This window comes from Gouania willdenowi, chromosome 4 (assembly GCF_900634775.1).
Source record: "Gouania willdenowi chromosome 4, fGouWil2.1, whole genome shotgun sequence".
Taxonomy (NCBI): domain Eukaryota; kingdom Metazoa; phylum Chordata; class Actinopteri; order Blenniiformes; family Gobiesocidae; genus Gouania; species Gouania willdenowi.
The window spans coordinates 30,376,388-30,401,978 of record NC_041047.1 but is presented as its reverse complement, the minus strand read 5'-3'; the positions used below and the strand labels follow the sequence as shown (position 1 = coordinate 30,401,978).

At 38.1% G+C, this 25,591-nt stretch overlaps 1 protein-coding gene across 3 annotated transcripts in view; it reads left to right on the top strand.

The window, feature by feature from the left end:
• Positions 1 to 24,202, top strand: part of cc2d2a (coiled-coil and C2 domain containing 2A) — a 35,181-nt gene extending 10,979 nt beyond the window's left edge. Inside the window, exons 11-40 of one of the 3 annotated variants that reach the window (XM_028445050.1) lie at positions 1,334 to 1,470; positions 2,695 to 2,826; positions 6,043 to 6,252; positions 6,974 to 7,080; positions 7,204 to 7,344; positions 8,442 to 8,598; positions 8,790 to 9,061; positions 9,185 to 9,362; positions 10,155 to 10,308; positions 10,407 to 10,554; positions 10,777 to 10,915; positions 10,992 to 11,195; positions 12,261 to 12,353; positions 12,438 to 12,529; positions 12,962 to 12,976; positions 13,776 to 13,943; positions 14,028 to 14,085; positions 14,164 to 14,273; positions 14,364 to 14,460; positions 16,029 to 16,127; positions 16,208 to 16,384; positions 18,300 to 18,314; positions 18,392 to 18,601; positions 19,626 to 19,715; positions 19,799 to 19,912; positions 20,008 to 20,142; positions 21,043 to 21,165; positions 23,520 to 23,578; positions 23,652 to 23,829; positions 23,916 to 24,202. In XM_028445050.1, coding sequence (XP_028300851.1) covers positions 1,334 to 1,470; positions 2,695 to 2,826; positions 6,043 to 6,252; positions 6,974 to 7,080; positions 7,204 to 7,344; positions 8,442 to 8,598; positions 8,790 to 9,061; positions 9,185 to 9,362; positions 10,155 to 10,308; positions 10,407 to 10,554; positions 10,777 to 10,915; positions 10,992 to 11,195; positions 12,261 to 12,353; positions 12,438 to 12,529; positions 12,962 to 12,976; positions 13,776 to 13,943; positions 14,028 to 14,085; positions 14,164 to 14,273; positions 14,364 to 14,460; positions 16,029 to 16,127; positions 16,208 to 16,384; positions 18,300 to 18,314; positions 18,392 to 18,601; positions 19,626 to 19,715; positions 19,799 to 19,912; positions 20,008 to 20,142; positions 21,043 to 21,165; positions 23,520 to 23,578; positions 23,652 to 23,829; positions 23,916 to 24,101 — 3,998 coding nt within the window. In that variant the 3' untranslated portion in view covers positions 24,102 to 24,202. Of the gene's footprint in view, positions 1 to 1,333; positions 1,471 to 2,690; positions 2,827 to 6,042; positions 6,253 to 6,973; positions 7,081 to 7,203; positions 7,345 to 8,441; positions 8,599 to 8,789; positions 9,062 to 9,184; positions 9,363 to 10,154; positions 10,309 to 10,406; positions 10,555 to 10,776; positions 10,916 to 10,991; positions 11,196 to 12,260; positions 12,354 to 12,437; positions 12,530 to 12,961; positions 12,977 to 13,775; positions 13,944 to 14,027; positions 14,086 to 14,163; positions 14,274 to 14,363; positions 14,461 to 16,028; positions 16,128 to 16,207; positions 16,385 to 18,299; positions 18,315 to 18,391; positions 18,602 to 19,625; positions 19,716 to 19,798; positions 19,913 to 20,007; positions 20,143 to 21,042; positions 21,166 to 23,519; positions 23,579 to 23,651; positions 23,830 to 23,915 lie in introns of all 3 variants that reach the window. The other 2 variants (XM_028445052.1, XM_028445051.1) reach the window with 2 other exon arrangements.
• Positions 24,203 to 25,591: the final 1,389 nt, after the last annotated feature.

Below are 25,591 nucleotides of genomic sequence, written 5' to 3'. Positions count from 1 at the left end.
TTATAGGAAAATATGCTCACAATAGTATTTCATTGTTGTACTGAATATTTTGTTTTGCTCAATTCTAGTGTAGTGACCCACTTCTCATTGACCACTTCCTTTGAGATTACTCACTCATTGGATATTACACTCCTGAGTTGCATAGAGCAGTGTTTCTCAAATGGGGGTACATGTACCCCTCGGGGTACACAATGGCACTACAGGTGGTACTTGAAAGAAAGAAAGGGAGAGAGAGGAAAATGAACAAATGAAAGCATTAGAAATATGGGATTTAATAATGTTTATATTTAGTTAAAAAACAATAATAATCATACTAAATATTACCAGCAACTCACAAAACGACAAAAAAAACACACAAAATAAGAGAAAAATATACTGAATAATAAAAAGAACAGACAAACAATAACAAAATCACAAAATGATGCCAAAAACACACGTAATAAGAGAGAAAATATACTCTTACCAGCAACACTCAAAATAACAACAGACACTAAATGAGAAAAAAAATACACAAGAACAATAACAGAAACATACAAAAGCACATAAGCAACAACCAAACGACACCAAAAACACACACACAGAGAGAATAATAAAAAATAATACTAACAACACACAAAAAAGACATAAAACACACAAAATAAGATAAAAATATAGTGAATAATAACAAGAACAGACAAACAACAACAAAACACACAAAATGATACCAAAACACTCAAAATGACACAAAAACACACAAAATGATGATAGAAATGATTTTGATTAGAACATGAACTGAAAACACAAAAGTCAGTCTTGGTCCCACATCAGGCGAGAGATGATAAATGATAAAAACTATATAAATAAATCTATTCAGGAGGCACTAAAGACTGTTTTATTCACCTTTTTCCAAAATGAGATTCTTTAAAATGTGTTTTCACTTATGTATTCCATCATTATGCTCTATAGTTGTTTTTTCACAGAATTCTGAGTAAAATGTTGAAGTCGGACAAAGTGGGTACCGGTACTTGGATTCAGAAATGAGAGAAAGGGGGTATTTGAGCCTAAAACGTTTGAGAACCACTGGCATAGAACACAGAGTTTGTCAAGCAGCGTCACCAATACACAGACACATATTGGAGCTGGATGAATAAAAGCCCCCCCTAAAATGTGCACTTTAGTCGCTAGTCACAATACCACAGCTGTCACGAGTCATGAGTGAGCGTTGCTTGAATAATAATGCAAGAATAAAATAATACCATAATTGTTTTGTTGAATTGTTTTCCAATTGATACAAAATCTGACTTTGTTTGTTTACAGTATATTTTTGTTCAGTGTACAATTATGATTTCCACAGTTCCAACTTCCTGTAAACTGCCTGAAAACATGAAGCCCCGCTATCTAGAAGACGAAGGCCTCTACGTTGGTGAGAGACCCCCTGTGTCGTGGACCAATGAGAGAATTATGGAGAATCGCCTTTTACAAATGGCAGAGGTAAGACTTTGAAACCTGTGGCTGTAGTTGGACAAAACTGATGACATCAGCTCTTTATTTGTTATTCATGACTTTTTTTTTGAGCAAAATCTTAAAATGAGGATTAGTGTTTACTGTACTTTGCCTTTTTAATTACCAAGTAATTCTGAGACTCAGGTAGTGTTGGTTTTATTGTGAACTTTTGAAATAGTTTGAAAAAGTTTGTGAATGCAGCAGTGCTCCTCTTGTCTAATGGGTGCTCTACAGTACGAGTTAAAAATATATTTTCAAATCTTTCTCCACCTCAAAAACAAAACTACAAATTGATCTCTGGACAAGGTTAAATAAGAAATTTAAACTCCTCAGATTAAAAAGCACTTACAGGAACATAAAGTGGGCATAATGCCACTGTTTGGCAGCTTTCATTACCATTAGAATATTATAAAACATCCTTATAAACTGTTACAAACGGCCTGTAGAATAGTCTGGCAAGTCATCTAGCATTCACTAAATAATGTTCAGTCAAACCAGTTTTTGGATTCTTAAGATTATCTTTAATTCCAGCTAAAAAAAAATGGTGTTACTCTGAAATCCTAAGACTTGTTAAAGCTAAAATATGAGGGAAGCAACTGGTGGTAAACCTCAAATGATATATTACATATTTATGGAAGACCAAAAAAAGAGTGAGATTTTACCTGAAACTAATCTACTAGTTTTAAATGTAATTTAAATTAACCACCAAAAAAAACATGTTATTGTTTCAACGTGTTATTATTAATGGTAGGATGTTGCGTCATGTTTGACGCAGTGCCTTTTTTAATTGTCTCTATTCCTTTTTAATACCCTTTTCAAAGTAAAGTTAATGTAACATCCTGTCATGTATGTTGTTAATATTCACAACCTCCTAAATTGGGAATCAAGACCTTCCCCTAAACAAGCCACACTACAGAACTCACTCACACGTGCTGTCCCTTATAGGAGAAAAAGACAAAAGTGGCAAATATTGTGTAATAGTTTGTTAATAAATGTGCCTGTGTGACATTTTGCATCAGCAAATTTAACCTCGAATTGTCTTTCTGGTAAGACTTTATTTTGAATAAAATGATCTAGATTTATATATTATCATATCTCGATATAAAAAATATCGAGATATGAGTTTTTATTAAATCACCCAGCTTTAATTCAAATGTTACTTTCATTTTCCTTGTTTGTAAAACATGTTTTTGTTTTTTTTCCTGTTGAAAGGGGATGAAGTGGTTTGGAGATGATGGCAGGACTCTTGCTCTTCCAAATCCCATAAAGGAATCATCCACTAGACCCCCACTCCAACACATTGAGGGCGACCTTGACCCCGCACTGCAAACTGTATTCCGGAAGGTGAGTCCCATCCATCATCACTCATGACCGTAACATGCTCATACTCGTGCACAAACATTTAGGTTCCCATGGTTGTAAACCATTAGAATAAACATTTGGCTCATCGTTGTAACAAATGCTGCTACTTCTGCTGTTTATCTGAATGTTTTCTACAAAGGCTGTACAGTATATCACTTTGGTTAAAACAGCAAAATGTCCACAACAGGGTGAATAACAATCAGAACTAGTTACGCGCCGAACTTTTGGCGGAAGATGAATAATTATTATTATTATTGTAAGACGCGAACGGAAAAACTATATACTCACTGCACTCCATGTAATGGAGTGTAGTGAGTGGCTCGATGCGATGCCACGAGCCCCTAATAAGAAATAAGAAAAATGATTACGACAAGATTAAAACTCGTATATTTTATTATTATGCTATGTTAAATATTGTGCAGTTTTGTGTTTAAAACAATGTTGTTTTGTTTTTTTAGAACTTAATTTTTTATTATTGTTCTTTTTATAAAAAACACAAAAGGCATGAATGTACATACATTTCACATGAGTTTTCAAAGTACATGATACAATAAAAGCAAACAACACACAGGGTTCCGATGTTTTGCAAATATTCCTTTTTGAATCCTCAAGGAATATGTTATTTGCTCCATTTGACAAATATCCCAAACCTTCTGGTGTGATTTGAACCAGAAGTGATGCATTTTAATGCTGCAGTGAGCAATATGTTCAGCAAGTATTTTCCCGATCGGTTGTTGACACCAGCTGGTATTACTCCCGATGGTGCAGTTTTAATATCCAAAGGAATGTCCTGTTTGAAAATCACATTCAGAAACTGTGTATGTTTTTCATCTGGGATTTTTAGTTCAGGGTCTCAAACTGGCTCCCATGACTTTCAGTTACTTGAGTTTTTTCCAAATAATCAAAGCTAAATTCCCACTGTTTTATTTATACTTCAATAGCATTGGGATGTATTTTGTGCACAATGTTAGAAATCTAATGATGGAGATGCTCACTAATTATTATTGAGCGAGCCGGTGGAGCTGGCACATTGCTTTCAAATCAAAATACTGTATTATTATTTACTATCAATACTACCTGATAGGGCTGGGCAATATATCGAGATTTAAAGGGGACATATCATGCTAAATCCACTTTTTTAGCCCTTAAATGCATTTTGTTGTATATTTAGAGTGCTTAGAAGTACAGAAAAAATCAAATTAGTCTCTTCAGGTGCTCCGTAGATATCTTTATATTCTATTTTGCTCATATTTTTCAATCTGTTTTGATTTTTCTATTCTCTATTACGTTTTTTGAACTATTACATCACAGTATTTGCAGCGGAACTGCCAAATTAGGACATCAACTCCAGGTCCAACACTTCGAGCAATCCGCCATTTTTATTTCTCGCTTTTATTTTGTAGTCCAAGCTCAAGGATGCTGAAGTTACGAGAGGATAAGTCAAAATGTTTGGTTGTTGGATGTAGTAACCCACACGCTTCATTACACCGTCTCCCAGCATCAGAACCTTTTCAAAGTGCCTGGTTGAGTTTTATTTTTTATGGAAATGTACCCACATCTGTGGGTAAGGTCATTTTTGTGTGCACGAAGCACTTCAAGGATGACTGCTTCAGCAACCTCCGCCAGTATAAAGAAGGATTTGCCGAAAGACTTTGTCTGATTGAGGGTTCAATTCCTTCTATCTTTGGAGACGACAAACAGAGCACTTCGGTAAGCTGTAAATAACGCTAAAAAGTGTGATGATAAGACGTCCCTGTCATTGTTTTGTTAGCATTAGCAGTTGCACCATCTTCAGACTTCATATGTTAGTGCTGTGTGCTCGTTTTAGATCCTTGATGATATGGCCTACATGATTTACTTTAATTCTAAAGTTTTCATTAGTCATTTCATTTTGCCGTTTTTGTCTTTGAAAAGACTGTATTCAAATGCATTTCGTGACGTTAGCTTGGCGCTAGCGTTAGCTCGGTGCTTGTGTTAGCTCACTTGTTAGGGTTCTGCAGGTTCATCATCTTCATTTTCATTTCGCTCCGCTGGGTCCGACTCTGGCTCGAACATGTAAGGCTGGATGGACAAGTATTCCGTTGTTGACATTTTGTAAATAACCTCTGAATAAAAAGTTTATGCGGCGCTACATAGCCGTATCTCTTCTATCAAACTACAAAAATGGCTGAGCAGGGTGGAGTTGAACTGAGTGTCACCTGAAGAGGGGGCGGGGTATGGAGTGTCTCATTTGCATTTAAAGAGACCGCACCAAAACGAGTTGCTCTCAGAAGCACATCAGAAAAGGGGTAGAAAAGGGGCCTGTGGAGCTATAATAATGAGGAATTCAGACCCAAGCATTGCAGTTCAGCTTTATATAGACCATAACTGTATGATTTATATGTAAAAAAAGGATTTAAAACCGTGATTTGTCCCCTTTAAGATATAGAGTTTTCTATTTTTGTAATATAGAAAATGACAAAATCGTCACTATCGATACATATTTTTAATAATCTTTTTTGTATTAAAATCCTCGTTTTAGGAGTCACTGGTTTTGCTACTTCGCAGAACAGCATGTAAAGCACATTGTTAATAAATGGGCCTGTGTGGCATTTATCCTCAGTAAATTTAACCAGAATTGTCTTTTGGGTCAGACTTTATTTGAATTAAAAATATTGAGCTTTATATCAAATATCGCCATTTTGAGAAAAAATATTGAGATATTAGTTTTGGTGCATATCGCCCAGCCCTACTTTTGGATTGATCTTTTAATCAGCCCTTTTCATACAAGAAACTAAAAACATTTTGGGAAAACATTTATGAGCTTCTGCATTTTGATTTGATTTGATTTTTTTCATTGAATTCTTATTTTTCTTCTTTAAAAACAATTAACTTTTTCTTTCATGTTCTTCTGGTGACTTTTACTTTGACTTTTTGTGATGGTAAAAGAACAGTTTGATAGGTGGTGGCTGAGACAGGTTTTTAGACACTTTCACTCTTTGAAATCATCTCCTCAATCTGTGTGATATGATTTGACAAGTGTCCTGTGTTCACATGCTGCCCATCTTTGAAATGATTCAATTCTTCCTGTCAACTTGAACATACAGTACATACATATGCACCACCCACACAAACCGCTATAACTCTCATATACAACGGTCAGTGCGTTATGGTGACTGTAGACTTCCAGGCTAATGTATGACGTTATAACTCACACAGCTGGTGATGTCCAAGAACGCCAATCTGTATGTGACTGGTGCAGCAGATCCAGAGGGAGACTACCAGCTTGATGTTGATGTATCCGGGCTCATCTTCTCCCACCACCCGCTTTTCAGTCGTGAGCATGTCCTGGGGGCTCGTCTCGCTCAGCTCTATGATCAGTACCTCAGCAGACAGCACAATAACCTCACAGAGCACCTCACTGATAAGGTACAGCTCACTTTTAGCACGTTTTTTATATGGCTCACAGTGGCTGGATCTGAATTCTTGTTTGTTTTGTTTATTTATTTTATTCAAAACATTAAAACAAATGTCTTTCTCCTCCACATTGAAGTTATGATTACTTCCTCTCAATGATTTTTTTCTTTTTGCAGATTTGTAGGTAAGATTTTTAAATGAACTTTGTACATGGTTTGTATTCTACCAAATTATGAAATTTTTATCATTTTTGCTGTATAAATATTGTGTTCGTATATTCCCAGTTCCCTGTATCCACTTTCACTAATAATTCTCAGTGTTCGTTCCTGTCAAAGAAAAATTGGATTTGTGTATGATTTACAGGCACTGTCCCACATTTCAATACAATAAGTCTGATACGGAACAATCAGTGAGTTATACAATATATACAGTACACAAAGACTTTTGATTCAGTGACTGCTTTACCTTGTGGAAAACTGCCATCATTTTGGATATTTAAATTTGTGCGTGATCTATATGCGATTTTCTATGATAACTTACCTATCATTCATAACAACCAAAAACCTATTCTCATTTCTTCTTTGTATTTTAATTCCTTCAATAAATAAATAAACCTCAACATCTGATGCTTTTGGACCATAAATCATTTAGTTTTACCAATATTTAAGGACAACCTGTTAATATCAATCCATTTTTTAACCTTTTAAATGTTTTTATGTGTTTGTATTTTCAGCTGAGGGGATTACGGAGGGCGCTGCAGAATATGCTGGAGATTCACGGCGAGCGGGACCTGACCCCGCCCATGCAGCAGAGGATTTCTGAGTACAGTCTGGAGGTTCGGTAAGTTTACCCGTCAGCCTCTAAATGAAGTCATAGCCTGCAGAGATTTGCTATTTGCACCTTGACAAGATATAAACTGTAGTATTCCTGATGTGTTTATTTTGTTGTGTCTGATCATCAAAGGAACACTCGACAGTTGCGAGACAATGAGCAAGAGAAAGACCGCACTCTGCTGAAGCAATTAGTGAAAGTGTGGAAAGAGGTCAAGACTCTCAGAGAGCTACAAAGGTTTACAAACACGCCGTACAAGCTTTTCCTCAGGAGGTAACTTCATTATTTCATTTCTGCTGCACTGACAAATTCAACGTTGGTCTTATCAGTTAGACATTTTCCTCCGAGGCTGCAAAGAGAGGCCTTACTTTTCTGTGACCAATTTATAAACTGAACATGAAGTGAGCTACTCTATATGTCACATGTGTCAAACTCAAGGCCTGGAGGCCAAACGCGGGCCTTTTGTGCATCCAATTCGGCCCGCAGCAGAAAGCAAAAAAAGTCAGAGAAACCATACATTTTTGTGCAAATTAAACTAATTTAATTTTGCTAGATATCTCCAAAATAATACACAAATTTAATGAAACTCCACAATATTAGCAGGGCTCACATTTTTCCCCATGCCTAATATCACATCAGTTTTTATCTGAAATTGTTAAAATAACTTTCTATTATTTCAAAATCCTTCCTTCAAATTATTCCACAAAATTTCCCTAAATTACATAGAAATTGGCCACAAAATAATTTAAAAAAAATGTTTAAAAGTGAGGATCCTGCAGTCACTGATATCTGTCACTTATTGCTTTGTCAGTATTTTATGATTGTTTTATTTTTATTTTTTTGAAAGTGCAAACTAGAGCACAATAATGATTACATTTCGAATTTCCCGCCTGAAATTCACTCAAGATAAACTGCTCCGTATTTTTCCCTTGAACTAAAATGAGTTATCTGAACATTTATTATCTAGTATTTGTACAAAATGTATATTTCTCTTGATTTGTGTCCCATATTTGAGCCTTTTTCTGCTTTGTGGTTGTAATAAAAACTGTGTGACGTTTATATTTTTGTTCAGTCTGGATTGTAGCTTTTGGTTTGATACTAATGGATTAAATTAATGATGTTTTGTTGTGATTAAAGTAAAAAGTTTTTACAAATTTTGTAAACTGTGAACTGACATTAACAGTTGTTGATCACACAGTTTTGGGTCATTTTTCTTTTTTTACATTTTCTGAGCTTTCTTGTATACCTCATCAGCTACGGTGCTCACATGAAGGGGTGTGGCCTCAAAGCGGACAGTGATTGGTAGTGGACCGTGTTTTTTAAATTCTTTTCTCTGTTCTAATGTGTGTTGTTGTTTGTCACTTCTCTAGAGAGAATGTGGATCGGGCGGCAGACGAACAGGAGCACGAAGGGGAAATCTTGACTGAGATTGTGGAGTTACAGGCAGAGAGCGAGGAAGACTACCAGAGGAAACTGGCCGAGTACAAGAAGCAGCTCGAACAGTGGAAGCTCTGGAGAAGAAAACAGGTTCAAAGATCAATCAGGGATTCATATTATTACTGCAGAATAGAAGATGGATAACTGTCCATAAGGGATGCAGTTTATTTTTGACTATTCTTTCCATCTCTGTTTAGTCAGTCTGAAGGCTTTTGAGATTTGCTTTTCTAAAAGATATTTATTTACAAACTAAAGCACATCTTTTCTATCCCTGCTTACAGAAAGCTAAAAGGAAGAAGAGGAAAAAGAAAAAGAAAGGCCAGTCCCATGACGACACAGACGAAGACGAGGAAGAGCAGGAGATGAGTGAATCAGAAAGCCCGACTGAAGAAGGTCCTTCAAAGCCTGAAGCTCCCGAGAGGCCCGACTTCCGCTCTACAGAGGAGTGGGTGAGAGAGAAGGCCTCCAGGATACGCAGGAAACCAGGAGAAGCCATTTTAATTCCCGATCTGACCGCATCTGGAAACATCACTGCCACTGCCCTCTGTCCCAGGTAGCAGCGGAAACATGAGAGACAGCTAAAGCTCACTGCAAAGCTAATGTTTTTACTGCTGGATTTCTTTGTTCAGTGGAAATCCTGATTACCTCCACTCACACCTGTTTTCTTGTGTTTCAGAACTGAAGTAGCTCGAAGAGAAGACGTCTCTAAGCGCTCGCTTTTCATCAAGATCCTCTACAACGATAAGGAAGTGTCTCGTACCGACAGCCGTGCGCTAAACGCTGATTTCAGGGTTCACTTTGGTCAGATTTTCAACCTCAAGATAGTCAACTGTCCCCAAAGCATTAACCTGCAGGTAAAGATGAACCCAATGCAGGAATGGGGTCAATTATAATTGTAGTTGTGTAATTGACAATTAATTACAATTATGATGTAATTAGAATTGGAAATATATCTTGCTGTTCTAACTGTAATTGAATTGTAATTGAGTTGAGATATTTATAATTGTAATTGGCATGGAACCATGTGACAGTTCTATGACTTACACATACGTACAGTAGGTAACATTTATTAAAATATGTTTCATATCAAGTTTACCTGTCCGTTCTCTTCAGGATAATTTTACCATTTTTATGGAAAATTGAAATCTAGGGCTATACTGAGAAAAAATGCTCAGACGGCCACACCAAAAATATTAAAACCTATATTTTCCTGGATGATGAAGCCTAACAATGTAACCAAGAGATGAGAAACAAATTGGATGATGATGATCATGGGTCAAACTGACCTGTTATCATAAGAGATGCTAACAGAAAGCTAACACAAGAGGAAGGTTACGTTTTATGTGCTTATTTATTAAAGGCTTAGTAATTGTGATTCATTGTAATTAAACTTTAGTGATTGAGAACAAAATTTACTTTCAGAGGAAAAATGATAATTGTAATTTTAATTGTAATTGGAAAAAATGTTGGTCACTGTAATCATAATTGAGTTTTAATTGAACATGGATAATTGAAGATGGAATTGTAATTGACCCCAACCCTGACCCAATGTCTGTCTTACACATACAGTAGCTGGTCTCGTATAGTTTACAGTTGTTCCTTTTCCCAGAATTCTGTGCACATGTTAGTTTTCTTCTGCTCTGTAGGTGTTTGAACAGATTGGGTTGTCGAGCTCCCTCCTGGCTCAGGTGTTTGTTCCAGTACCGCAACCCACAGTCGTCACGGGCAACGCCCCTCTGGAGGAGTTTGAGTTCAGCAGCAACCAGAGAGTGATGTTTGACCACGAGGGCGTGGGAAGCGGTACATTTCTGCAAACTAATAATCAGCGCTAGTCACTCGCTGCAGGAGTCCTTCTGTGTTCTGCTTTGTCACCTTCTGTCTGTCACCTCTTTCCTTAGATGTGCCACTCTCCTTTGATGCTGATGGGAGTAACAAAGTGACCCTGTTGACTTCTGGGAAAGTCTCCTGTTGTGTTTCCTGGGGGAACGGAGAAGACGGTGCTCCACTGGCTCCTCCTGTGTCTCAGCACCTTGTCAGGAAACATGGGTAGGACTTCTTCAAGAAAGAGCTCATGAATTCAAAAATATAACAGTACAAGCATCAACCTCTGTGGGCCACAAAGAAAAAAAAATACAGATTTAATAAAAAAAAAGAATTTTATTTTATTTTTATGTATGTTATGATCATTTTATTTTGATGAGGCTACATCACAAACATCAACATGTTGTTTTATATTATTTGTTCTGTAACACTTGTTTATCTGCTCAGTGGTTTAGGACATCTCGATGCTGTGACGTACCTTGGTGCATCCGGGCTCTATGACATGAAGAAAATTGCTGAGTGGGCGAAACAGTCGCGCCTGGACCCTAACGATCCAAAAAATGCCTCCATAATGCAGCTGCTGAAGGTGAGAACGAGAGCTCTGCACAGTTACTCAGCAGAGAAGCCATCAGTGATAGAAGGTTTGTTTGTGTGTTCATTAGGTGGCCAGCAGTGGAGAGGTGACCACTCCAGAGTACTTCCGCCTTGAGCATCTGCAGGAGGAGTTTAACTTTGTGACTGACGAGGAGATAGAGAAGAACAAAAGGTTTCGACTGCTCAGGCTCAGAGAGCAGGGCGTGCCGGAGTTTCGCAATTACAAATTTGTTCCTGCTCATGAGAACGGAATCAGCAACGAAGTGTTTAAGGTCAGCCAAACTACTATTGTCTACTGTCATCCACCAATTCATTCATCCATCTGTCCATCCATCATCGATTTAGGAATATGTTGTGGAATAATTTCAGGATATTATTAGTTATTTAGAGAGGCTGGGATTTCTAAAACTGAATTAGTTGATATTTTACACCAGTGGTTCTCAAACTTCTGAATCCAAGTGCCCCCTTTTTCTGACTACAACATTTTGCAAAACTATAGAGCATAATGATGGAATGAATGAGTGATAACACACATTTTAAAGAATTTCATTTTGTAAATAAGTGGAAACAAACAGTATTTAGTGCAGTGGTTCCCAACCTTTTTTGGATCTTGACCACATTTTGATATCAAGAATTTCTGGCGACCCCAAAGATGTTTTTTTTCTGGAATCATGTTTGAGCTCAGACTTTTATTTTTTTTTACTGCATTTTTGTTTAACAAGATTTATATTTCAGAAAATGAACATATAGAAATACAGTTGTTTAAGATTGTGTGTGGTTTTAGTTTAAAAAAGGATAATAATTAAACAATTTCAAAAATCTATTGTAATTTTTCAGAAATTTCAGGCAACCCCATTTAAACTCCAGGGTTGAAAAACACTGATTTAGTGCCTCCTGAATAGATTTATTTCTATTTCTTTTTATCATTTCTGCTCATCTCCCGCCTGGGGTGGGACCAAGACTAACACTTTATTTTGAAACACTGATTTACACAATGATTCAGGTTTTCTCTGTCATTTTGACTTTTCTCCTGTGGGCCAGAGTGGGTGCATTAAACGGCCGGATCTGGCCCCCGGGCCTTGAGTTTGACACACAATATTTACTCTATTACAGTAGCTAACTGTGGTCCTTCCTGAGTTCTCATTTCTGTGTTCTTCCTCTCTTCGTTCCATCATTCCGTCCCCCCTTCTTTCTCTACTTTTCCTTCTATCATTTTTAAGTTTTTTTTTTCTCAAATATTTTTCTATCAAGCTTCTTTTCTTTCTTCCTCATTGTCACATCCATCTCTCCCTCCATCCACCCGAACACGTGGCTAATGGTTCTCAAACTTCTTTTAGGACTATGAGAAGCGATTGAAAGAAGAACAGATAATTGATGCTAAAGAATACTTGGATACACACAGAGCTTTGGTAGCGAAAAACCTTCAGAAGGTAAGCAGACTGTGAGGATGTGCACACGTTTCCTGTTGTGCTTTAGACATGATTTAAACTGATCATTCTGTGTGATCCCCACAGATCAGAGAATCAGTCATCCACAGGTTTCTTCATGCCAAACGGAACTACCACGTGTCTGATTTGGTGGTAGAAGAAGAGATACCAAGCATTAGGTATGGAACTCAGTCTATTATCTGTTAGATCTGCTAATCTGATTCTAATCCAGTACTTCTTGCATTATTATCGTTTGTGGCTTCCTATTGTCTGGAGGCTGTAAACCTGAAGGACCCAGTGTGTTGTAATAGGGGAAGTTAATGTGAAGTGTATTTTATGAACTGCAGACAAATCAGCACATCATCAGTTATCACAGGTTAGTCAGAGTGTGTCTTTAGTTTATTTGATCTTGAGCTGGACGCTGGATTCCCTGGGGGGGGGGTAACTGTCACTCTGGCTTTCTGACTTGTTGTGGACTGATGAATTGAACTTGTTGGTATTCCTTGCATTTTACACTCCTTTGTGTGATTTTGTGATTATTCGAAAATATTTTATTTGTTTTAGGTTTTCAAATCTTTTTGTTTTCTTTCCACCATGCCTTTAATTTGCAGTGGTGCAGGTACAGGGTATGTTCGCCATCCATTTCTTCTTCTTTTCTCATCCTGTCTCCATGTAGTTTAAACCCTATGTACTAGTGCCGTAGTGCCCATAGACCTCATCAAGTATTCAGTCCTTCCAGGATTTTGCAGTTGGTTGTTTATCAGGGTTGGAGTCAATTACATTTTTCAATTACAGTTACCTCTTAAATTATCCATGTTCAATTACAATTCAGTTATGATTACAGCGACCAGCATTTTTTTCCAAATATAACCTGAAAGTTACATTCTCAATTAGTGTTAAGTTTAAGTGTGCTCATCATATTTGAACTAGTTTTTAAAGTCATGTGATAGCCTTATCTCAGAAAAAGAAAAAAATCCCACATTTTTCCATTTTTATGCCTTGGTATTGACGGTTTTTATAGAATTTCCATGACAATTGCAATTAGAATTATATCATAATTGTAATTAATTAATAAATAAGCAATAACAATTATAATAGACCCCAACCCTGGTTGTTTTGAGACTATTGATATAATTTTAGTAGCCCGATATCTGCACACTAATGATTCAATGCTGGGCCACAGCCCAGAGGTTGGGCGCAACTTTTCTTGTTTTTCCACCATCTTTTTGTCCAGAGCAACCTTTAAAGTACTTTGTGCATGAGTATGAATGTGCAAATACCTGGAGGGACTCGGTACAATTAGTGTTATATATCCCATCTCCAAAAGTGTACATTACATGTACATGTGTGGTTTTCATTCATCAGGCCTGAGTTCCTCATATTCTGGTTGTTGAAATACTAACATGTGATGGCTGTAATGATCAGGTTTCTGGGAATAGAGCTTTTCAAATGGGCTCAACCAAGGCGACCATTAAAACCCCAGAGGAAAGAACGGAAGAAGGTGACGGCTCAAAATCTGTCCGACGGAGACATTAAGCTGCTCGTCAACATCATCCGGGCTTATGAGGTCCCAGTCCGCAGACCACAAAGCAAGTGGGTGTAACTCGGTGAGAAGTCCACTTTTTACACGGCAGCACTTTGTCTTCCAACACCTGTCACTGTGGCTCCATATTGCAGCAAAGCGGCTCAGTCGTCTCAGGCCGCCATCCAGGGGAGCGACTGGTACCTCAGCCAGGTGAGCACAGCTTTGAATCTGTCTGAGATTATGATTAATTCATAGCATTAGGTTTATGGTAGTCCTTGTGTGACGTAGGCACAACTCAGGCCATTTGTGGAGGTTTCCTTCCAGCGCACCGTGCTGCAAACTTCTTCGGCTGAGGGACCAAACCCATGTTGGAATGAGGAGCTGCAGCTGCCATTCCGGTGCAACTCATCTTAAGTTTCAGAATAGTTCCTTTTCTGTAAAATATTGTTGTAAATTATTCAAATCGAACAAAAGGCTTCTCTGTGCAGCGCCCCGAATGGAGACTACAGCACTGCTAACCTGCAGGCGGTCAAAGATGAAGTCTTCATCAACATATTTGATGAGGTGGTTCATAAAAGTGGAGAGGTGAGTGAGCACTCCTCTCACCTGATGTACCATTTATTTGGGGATTTATTATGTCCTAAAATCTAAAGAAAATCAATAGTAGAATAATCATCACATATAACAGAATTATAATTAGTTTTTTGTTCATTATATTTGTATTTGTATTTTTATTTTTTTATCTTCAAAAAACTGATAGAAGTCAGACATCCTGTTATAACAAATTTACCTTCTCCTTATTGTTTGAAGCTGTGGGTAAAAGTTCTACCTGTGGAAGCAAAGTAGAGGGTGAAATGCTGAGCATTCCAACTAAAAGTATCAAAAAAAGGAAGATTGTAGCAACATTTTAAGCTATAAATTGTGGCTATAGCTGCAGGATTATATATTTAACAGCTGCTTTCCAAAAAGTTTATGAGCAGCAGCCGTCACACTCTAGCGGGCCTAATCAAGCACTCTAAGTGTGTTTTCACACATGCCTCTTTGCTCCGCACCATGCTTCGCTTTCTCGGATACTCGGGTCTTTTTGCGATATGTGAAAGGTCAGTGAAACTCTGGTGAGGAGCAAACAAGCGAACTCTGGTCCTCTGGAAACTGTAGGTCTCGGTTCGGCTCAAGTGAAGCATGGTGCTGTCTTTAACCATGTGAGAAAGCAACCAGGACCAAACGTAGGACTTTACATTGAAGCGCAATGTTAACGGAGCAACTCCAACATTGACAGCAGCAGCAGCAGCACACATAAATATCCATCTATCCATCCATCTGTCTATTCATTTTCAGAGTTGTTTTGTCAGCACACACAAAGACACGTCACATTTCCTCACTCCCTTCCGTATTTCTCCCACATCATTCATTTATTTCACTCATCTCTTATTTCCCAAAACTGTTCACATGATCAGCAATGGCTGCACATTTGACTGCTCTGTTTTATTTGCGTATATATTCTCATATGTTCACACATTACACATCCTTGGCACCGTGTGATTATGGGTTATTTTGAGTAATTATCATTGACTTTTCTGCAGGCATTGTTTTAGGATTTCCTTTGGAAAACATGGGAAGAGAGAAATATCGGACGTGACGGTGCGACTGTCAGTAGTGACAGGGCAACGCCACATCGTCACGGCATTGGAGGCTGAAGTATTCTGTTCAATTGGCGACCGACCGTTTTGCCTGCGTGACGTAGTTCAGAAAGTTGGTGCGCTTGGCAAATAGAATGTGTGAAAGCAGATCGAACAATGCTGCAGATTCACCGTCTGAACTGCACAGAGTCCAACAGACTATATGTGTGAAAGCACCCCAAGGCCTGCAAATGCAGCCCAATTTGCATAAAAAGTAAGAGAGTTAGCATTTTACAAATTTGGCAACATCATCGTCACTAAGCAACAGAACATTTTGATCTTTGAATGGTGTAAATCGGTTAAGATATGCATGCAGCATGATTAAAATTGACAGAGATATAGCAGTTTACAGTAAAAACATAAATCCTTCACATTCCCACAATAATTGTGAGACTTAAATAAATGTGTTTTTTCTCACTGACTGCACTCATGTCAAATGTTGTCATTCTTGGTGGCGATGTAACTGCTTTTCAGAGCGACAAAGACAGAGGCCAAAGCTTTCACGCCTCTGTGGAGAAGCACTGGTTGGGCTCCGTCAAAATTCCTTTCAGCACCATTTACTCCCAGTCCAAAGTAAGCGCTGCCTGTCTTATTTGTGAGGATTTGTCGATCGCCTAAACTTGTCTCTGACTGTGTTTGTTTTGTTTTGGCAGATTGACGGCACGTTCAAAGTAAACACACCAGCTGTGCTGCTTGGGTACAACAGTGAGCGAAGACACGCCCCCTCCGGTGCTTACGATATTTTGTTGAGTCAGAGCGAAGGAACGTTTCTTACTTTGTTTATCACCATTGAACCTCAGCTGGTGCCTGGAGAGTCATTGAGGGACAAGGTGAGTCCTGGGGCCTCATTTCCAAAAGTGTGCCTAAGTAAGCACACTTCAGTTGGCGTACGATAAAAAAAGTGTTTACGAATTTTTTTTTACGATTTATAAACGAGGGTCCACGTACGTCCTACGCTTTTTTCCGTTTATAAATCACAATCAACTCGAAAGTTATTGCACATGAGGAAACGCCTTACTCCGCCCAAACGGTGCCCATAAAAGGTCAAGTGAACACCTTTAATGACGATTCGCTAATATAATTATTATTATTATTATTATTAATAATAAAACTGTTGGCGTCAGTATAATTTTTTCCTCCTCCATTTTTGCAAATGCATCCTTCAATTCATATGTGTTTTAAAATGTTCGATGTGTTTATTATTGATATTATTTCACTTAATTTCTATTAATTTCACAGAGCTGTCATTAATTTCATCCTTCTCCTGTTGGGGGTGGAGTTTCCCGTTTCTCATAATTTTATGCATACGGCAGGGTCAGAGCTACCGTGGAGGTGCACACATTATCTCGCCAGGTTTTTTGTTTTTTTTTATAAATCCCAAACTTTGGTTATATGTGACGTACACTTTCTTTTGTACGTTCGCAGCGTTTATAAATGAGGCAACTGGTCTGTGTTTTTTTGTCAGAATGCTACTTTAACCACATTTAAATTAGGTTTTATCCAAATATCCTTTGTAAATCTTTTAAGATTATTTATTTATTTATTTATTTTACTACAACAATAATTGACATATCAATCAGATATATAAAAATAAAGCTAACATAAAAATAACTCCATATATACTGTATCTAAAATGTGTTTATAAAAGATTTAAAGCAGTATTGAACTCATTCAGGGCATCCAATGTGACCCACAGGAGAAAGTAAACAATGACAGAGAAACCATAAATCATTGCGTGCGTTACCATCTACTGGTAATTCAGTTGTAGAAATCTCAGCCTCCCCAAATACACAAACTATACACAAAAATATTTGCATGTTTGCATTTGCAGTTTGTCCATGCCTTTATCACATGATGGCACTCATTTTTAATCACAAATTGTTCAAAGAACTGAAAATGTTTTCAAAATCCTGCAATTTTCCTGAAATTATTCCACCATATTTCTTTTTTTTTTTCACACCATTTTTCTAAATAAAATAAAAATAAATAAAGTCACTTATTGCTTGGTTATTATTTGCCTTACATATTTAATGTTTTATTTATACATGGAGGTGCAAATTCGGGCACATTAATGATGAAATTACTTGTTCTCTCTGTGGCCCAATTGACATAAAACTGTTCTCAATTTGTCCCCTGAACTAAAATGAGTTCGACACCCCTGTCATATACAATATTGACAAATCCTAAGTAGCCCCTGATTGATTAATTGATGTAGCCGATTAATCAGGCAGCTTTATTTCTAAATATTTATTTTACATTGTATTATGTGAATACAGTTTGTATTATTACTTATTTATCAGTGGCTTTACAGTCCTTATGTTGACAGTGTTTATGATTAAATATCCTTATTTTAATTTGGTAGGGTCCTGCTTTTTTTGTCTTGAGTTATATTTTGCGCATTGTAATAATTTGTGTTCATGTACTGTATATACTCTGTGTATATCAGTGTTCTTATTTCATATATCGACTGATATATCAGCTATCAGCAGATACTTTGGATATCAGCTTTTTAAACCCCAACATCGGTACCTGCATCATCATCAGTCAGAACTCTAATCCAAATAAGGTGCTGATGGAATGCTGAAAAACGTGATCATTTTGAAGGTGTATCGGTTTGAGTGTTATAAAGTCAACGTTGAGTCTTCCAATTTAAAATGATACAGTATTGTTTGGCTATTGTGTTTAGAAATGTTGATCTGATCTGATGTTTGTCCCCCTCCCACCTTGCTGTGCTGCGTGTTCTAGATAAAGGAAGTGAAGGTAATTCTTCTCACCACACATCATGGCCACCATACTCTCACAGTGTTTGTTTACCTGCTGCTGTTGATGTTGTGCAGTTTGACTCGATGCAGTTCGACAGCCAAGAGGACGAGGGTTTACTGCAGGCCTCTGACAGGTTTGAGAGCGAAGCCACTCAGAACTTCCCCGACCGACCCTGCATCACTACGGTCGTAGACCTCAGTGGAAAGACGGTGTTCATCACGCGGTACATCCAGGCCCTCAACCCTCCCCCAGAGCTTCTGGAAGTCTCCACACAGGAGCCTGCTGTAAGCCTGGCTGCCTTCCTGCAGGGGTGGACTGGCCATCTGGCATACTGGGCATCGACCCGGTGGGCCGTCGACCCAAAGTGGGCTGGTCCGGTCCACTACATTTTGACAAGCGAGTGGAAGCATACATGGTAAAAGCCTACAGGGGGCCAAAATGGTCCAAAAGTGTCAAAAACAGCCAGAAAAGAGTGAAAACTGACCAAAATGGGCCAAAAGCAGTGAGGAGCGGCCAAAAATTTGGCTAATAAACAGGGAACCATTTGGCATATAATGGCAAAGGTTAGCTTAAATGGGTAAAATGTAGCAAACAATAGTGAAAAGAGGCAAATTGCGCCAAACAATAATGAAAAAGGGCAAAAAATGTGGAACAAAAATAGGCAAAATGTAGAGAAAAAAGAAACAAGTGGTAATTATTGGGCAAAAGTTAGCTTATTTGGGTGAAAAGTTGCCTAAAAATTAAAGAAAGGACAAAAATTGTATAATAGTGTCAAAAAGAACTGCTAAAATGATAAAAAAAAAATAAAAAAAAAATAATAATCCATCCATCTTCAAACCCGCTAATTCACGTTTATCAGGGTCGCGGGGGTCTGCCGGTGCCAATTTCTGGCTCTCATTGGGCGCTGGGCAGGGGTGCACCCTGGACAGGGCGCCAGTCCATTGCAGGGCGAATAAATAATAATAATAATAATAATAATAATGGTAATGAAAAAAGGGATTTTTATTGGCAAATGGTAGCTAAAGTGTTAAAAATGGGACAAAGGAAGTTGCAAAATGGCCAAAGGAAAAAGGTAAAAAGGGGTTAAAAGTTTCCTCCTTTTAAGGTTTTCTGGGGGAATAATAATAAAAAATGAAGACATAAAGAGCCACATGTTGAGCATCACTGACTGTCGCTGATAATGTAGTGGACTGGTCTGGACACACAATGCCAGGGCTGAATGTTTGTCCCAGTCCACCCCTGCCTTCCTGTATAAAGATAGTCTACCAGTGTGTTTCACCCTCTTTAACTCTAACTGTCCTCTTTCAGGCCCTGATTGCCAGATATGTCTCACTGATCCCTTTCCTGCCTGACCGAGTGTCCTATACTGGGGCTTGTGGCCTGTGGAGCACATGTGACGTGAGTGAGATGATAGAACTGTATAGAAACGTGAATAAATCCTGTGAAACATTACTTTTGTTTTGCTCTTTTTGTTTTTTCAGCAATTCCTCTCATTCCTGGCTGGAGACGAGGAAGAACATGCTGTGCTGTTGTGTAACTATTTCCTGTCAATGGGAAAGAAAGCCTGGCTCATAATTGGGACGGCCATTCCAGAAGTGAGTGGCGTTGGTTTGAGTTTAGAAAAGACTCGCTTTACTGACGACAACACATGATAACAAAGCTTTGGGGCTTTTTTTTTCTTCTCTCGTAGGGACCCACAGCGTATGTGCTGACTTTAGAGCAGAGTCGCTACCTGATCTGGAATCCCAGTAGCGGTCAGTCCTACAGCCAGTACGACACATTCTGTCCTCTGCAGACCATTGGCTGCCTGGTCAACGCCAGTAACGTGAGTGGGAATGAATGGAAACTCAATGAGTACTGATATGTGAAGTACTGTTACTTGAATAAAATTGTACTCAAGTACAAGTAGGTCATACATAAAATACTCAAGAACAAGTAAAAAGTAGCTCAATTAAATATTACTCAAAGTAAAAGTTACTAGTTACTTTCACCCCCCACACATTATAAATGAATTAAATTCAAAATAATAAAATTCTCAGACTCCAAGTATAGCTAAATGTAAAGAATTACTTTCCTTCTTTTAAAACGTACCTAAAGCGATTATCCGGAGGATGAAAAGAGAGAGAGAAAATTCAAAAGCGAACGTCTCAATGTCCCGCCCTAAACAGCTCCACTTCCTCCCCCTGCCTCTGCCAATCTACCAGAAGCCACGCCTCTAGTTTTGTGCACGCACAACGCGGAACATAACAAGGTAGCATCGGGATATTGATAGAGGTTTATGGGTCATCGTTATTCTTTTGGTGATGGACATTTCTGAGGTAAGAGCCAAAATCATATTTACCTGTTTGCTGTTGTGACGCTCGGCCTTGTTTCCGTGCACAGTTTACGCACACGCATTCACTTTGATTGACAGACTCCGCTACAGGAAGTCAAAGCCTATTGGCTGGGCGATTGTGACGCAATTGGTATAGGAGTCTATAGGACGAAGGCGGGACTTACATTAATGTATATGAATGATTACCAGCAGTAGACCATAGCAAAAGACTAGTTAGGAGTTTTTTCGCATTTCAAAAAAATTATACATAAACATAGATTTCTCAGAAACTCTGGATATCAGCTTTAAGTACAAGTAAAATTATTGATTTCTAAATATATTTTAAAAAGTACAAATACCAATGAAAGCAACTCAGTTACAGTAACGTGAGTACTGTATTTTCCTGTTCAGGTTTGGTTCAATGTTCAGCAGTACACGTCACCAACACGGATCAGTTTCGACACCACGAAGGCTAAACTGTGGAAACAGTTTTTCTCCAGGGCCTTCTGCCACCCAGGCCTGTCCAGTGTACAGGTAACAAGTCGACTTTATTTATCAGTCAAAATGTCTACAGGGTCCAAATGAGTCAGCAGATCTGAAAGTGAGTCAGTGGATAGATACAGGGGTGTCAAACTCATTTTAGCTCACGGACCAAATACGGATCATTTTCATCTGAAGTGGGCTGCAGAGGTGGGGAATGTAACAAATTCACTGTTAGTACCACTTTGTATTTCCATCTATAAATCACTAAAAAGCATGTAGTATATGATTATAGCCAATCAATAGGTATAATTATTTAATTTGGGGACATTTTGTCAAATAATTTGAGGATTCAGCAGATTTTGAAGAAATTAGGCTTCTTTTAACAATTTAAAAGTAAAAATGACTTCCATGGTGTTCTACAAGTCTGGGAAAACTGCAAAGTTTCATTGAATTTCTGACAAATTCAATACAATTACACTTGAATAATTGTAAAGTTCTACTTACGAATATATCTGTTGAAATGTTTTATGTATTTTTTTAAGTGTATTATTTTGCATGGATGCCTATTTTTATGTTTGGATATGACAGTGTTTTAAAATGACTCCCAATTTCTGCTTCATTTCAATAAATAATTGCCATGAAACGATTGATAGATTGAAAATAGGGGGAAAATGACTTGCATCTTGTATTTTGTTAGTGCGGCACCTGTTGATTTTTGGGATTTACTAATGTTTACTTACGTCATGAATTCTCTTCAGTTTAATTTCATTGAATGAATTTAAGAAACATTATAAAAACATACTTATATAGTATAGTATATATATCATTATTTATTTTAAAGGAATTTTATTTTTTTTTACTGACGCTCTGAAATATGACATTTTTCTAGTGTTTGATTTTGATTTCACTGCTGCTGAAGTTTGTTTTTTTTGTGGCATATTGTGTTGTCAGCTGTTTACACACCTTCCCTTATACAGGCTGGTGTTCACTGTTTAGTCATATGCTAATCTGCTGTAGGATTCATCATTCACCACACCTGGGTCAGAGCATGTTTAAAGGACCAGAACGTTTGATGCATCCAGAGACATTTTACAGAATGTTGCTGCATGAGGCCCATTGTACGTAGAGTTTAGTTGAAGAAAAGCTTTCTACGGTCCAGGCTTAGTCAGCAGAACCATCAACAGCCACCTTTGATATTTCAGGAATCTAAAAGTTGTAAACAAATATTAAAATAAATAACTTGGGCTGTAAAATACTGTATATATATAAATCAGGGGTGGACTGGGACAAACATTCAGCCTGGCAGTGACTCCACGTAGAAGTCGTTATTAAGTCTCAACATGTGGCTCTTTATGTCTTCATTTTTATTATTATTGCCCCAGAAAACCTTAAAAGGAGGACATTTTTTAACCACTTTTTACTTTTTAACTTTGGCCATTTTGCAACTTCCTTTTTCCCATTTTTGCATCTTTTCAATCAGTTCTGACACTTTTTTCACACATTAGCTACCTTTGGCCAATAAGTATCCTTTTTTCTCCCTGTTTTTTTCATCCATTTTAGCAGTTTTTTTTGACACATTTATACAATTTTTGTTCTTTCTTGAATTTTTTAGGCAAAGTTTCACCCAAATAAGCTAACTTTTGCCCAATAAATACCATTTCTTTCTTTTTTCTCTGCGTTTTGCCTATTTTTGTTACACATTTTTGCCTTTTTTCATTATTGTTTGGAGCATTTTCCCTCTTTTCACTATTGTTTGCTACATTTTGCCCATTTAAGCTAACCTTTGCCATTATATACCACACGGTTCCCATTTTTTGGCCACTCGACTGCTTTTGGCCCATTTTAGTCATTTTTTCATTCTTTTCTGGTAATTTTTGCCACTTTTGGACCATGTTTGGCCACCTGTTACCATGTCTGCCTCTACCCGCTTATCAAAATGTAGCGGACCGGCCCACTTCGGGTCGACAGCCCACCGGGACGATGCCCGATATGCCAGATGGCCAGTCCACCCTGATATATATATATATATATCTGAGCTCAAACATGATCATAAACTAATTCTTGAAAAAAATGTTGATATCAAAATGGGGTCACGATCCAAAAACTGTTGGGAACCAGTGCACTAAATACTGTTTATTTCCACTTATTTACAAAATGATACTTTAAAATGTGTGTTATCGCTTGTTCATTCCATCATTATGATTTATAGTTGGCTTAAAAATAGTTTTCTAAGCAAAATTAATGTACCCCCTTTGTCATGTCATGTACCCCCTTTGTCAAGTCGGACAAAGGGGGTACATGGATTGAGAAATGGGGTTTGATCCACTGATTTAATTTGTGCTGTATAAATTCAATCAGATTAAATCTGCACTTGGATCATTTCTTTCTATAACTGTTGTGTTCAGCCAGAGACGTTGATGTATCGCCGTGGAGACAAAGCAGCAGCAGCAGAGCTCCAGGACAGGTCGTATCTACGTTATGAACTTTAAGTCCATCAGCCTGCTCAGTAAAAGCCCCCCCACCCTCTCTCTGTGTAGGATTGAAAAGATTTTAAAGGAGAAGATCATGGAGTGGCGTCCTCGTCGACCGACCCGGTGGAACCGCTACTGCACCACCACACTCAAACACTTCCTGCCCAAACTGGAGCAGAGCCGTGGAGCAGACGTGACCGAGGGCCACAGACACCAGCTGCAGAGCCAGCTGGGTGACAACAAGGTGAGTGGGTGTGACCAGATCAGATCATGTGACCTGTTCAACCTCTCGGCTCTAAACCGTTGTATTCCTGTTATTGAACAATCCAGATTTCAGGGTTCCCTCTGAATCTGCCGTTCAGTGGGATCCAGCCCATCATTGAGGCGGTGTACAGCACTGGAGTTCATCACATTCAGGCACCCAGTGCAGAGTTCGCCCTGGCTGTGTATGTGCACCCCTACCCCAACAACGTGCTGTCTGTGTGGGTGTACCTGGCTTCACTCATACGCTCATGATGATCATCATCATCCTTCCATCACGCACTGCTTTTCTGTTCATATTCTTTATACTTTTCTATATGTAAATATTAATAAATGACTGTAAATACTTCTTTAAATGGACTTTTGGTTTTTGTGTAAAACTGAGTAAAATCACATGAAGAGATTGAGATATTTATTCTGTTCTTTGATCAGATTAACTGAAAGTCTGGAAAAAGCTGCACAATCTGTATTTTTGAACCACATTTTTTAGGTCTGTGAGATCAAACTGAGTCAAAAATTAATTGAAATGAGTTCAACCTTCCTTTTATCCTCACATATTACCAACATATTTTACCCTTGGGGTCAATCTGACCTCAGGGATATTTGCCTCCAGAAAAGGATTTTCAGAATAATAATACAGCAATTTTATACAGTGCTTTTTTGGACACTCAACATCATTTTACAGAAATAAGGGATTATTCTTTCTATCCACACTTAGTGGTGGTAAACTACTATTGTAGCCACAGCTGCCATGGGGCAGACTGACGGAAACGAGTGACAAGTGCGCCATCAGCCCCTCTGACCACCACCAACACTCACTCACTCACTCTACATTCATACTAGGCAATGTGGGTGAAGTGCCTTGCCCAATGACACAATGACAGATACCTCTGAGGAGACTGTCCCTCTCTGTGGCACCTGGAATTCTCAGTGGTCTCCCATCCACCTACTAACCAGGCCCAGATTCCAAGATCGGGCAATGACACGCTGGTATGGCCACAAAATAGTGTCGGGCACTTTGTGTATTTGTGGAATACATTAATAACCCCTTGATTATGAAACCTTGTTCTCTAACATCAGGCCAAACTTTTAAATTAGAATTACATTTATCTTAAATTGTTTTCATCCAAATTTACCAACAATATTAGGTCACACACACACACAAACAAGTTTTACACCACTAAAATAGCTTGGGGTGAAACTGACCCCATCAAATTAGGAAAAGTCATGAAATATGAAGCAAAACTAAAATAGTCATTTTTTTTTTTTTTTTTTTTTGAATGATAAACATTGAATGGCGTCAAATTGACCCCAAGGATAATAGGAGGGTTAAAACCACCGGCATCAAAGGTATTTTATCATGCAAATCCACTTTTTTGAGCTTTTAACCTTGTTACAATGTTAATTCCTTATTAAAAAAAAAATTATTGGGCTTCCTTTCTGCATCTCTGAGAAATCCTCACTAATCCTGCTCTCTGAGCTGCTTCTCTGCCCTGTTCTGAAAAACGAGCGGTTCAAATTCTAGTGACGTCACCAGAATTATGAACCGCCCCTTCCAGGAAGTGCCTGCAGTGTAGGCACCTAGGGAACAGACATCGAATCGCCTTTGACTTGACGTGTTTGTGACCCAATGCGACGCAACGGTTGAGGTGATAAACAAATAATTACCTTAAATGCACTATTACTGTATTTAATAAAGATGAGAAGGAGAAGAAAGTGAATTAGCAGCTTAAAACTCCAGTGTT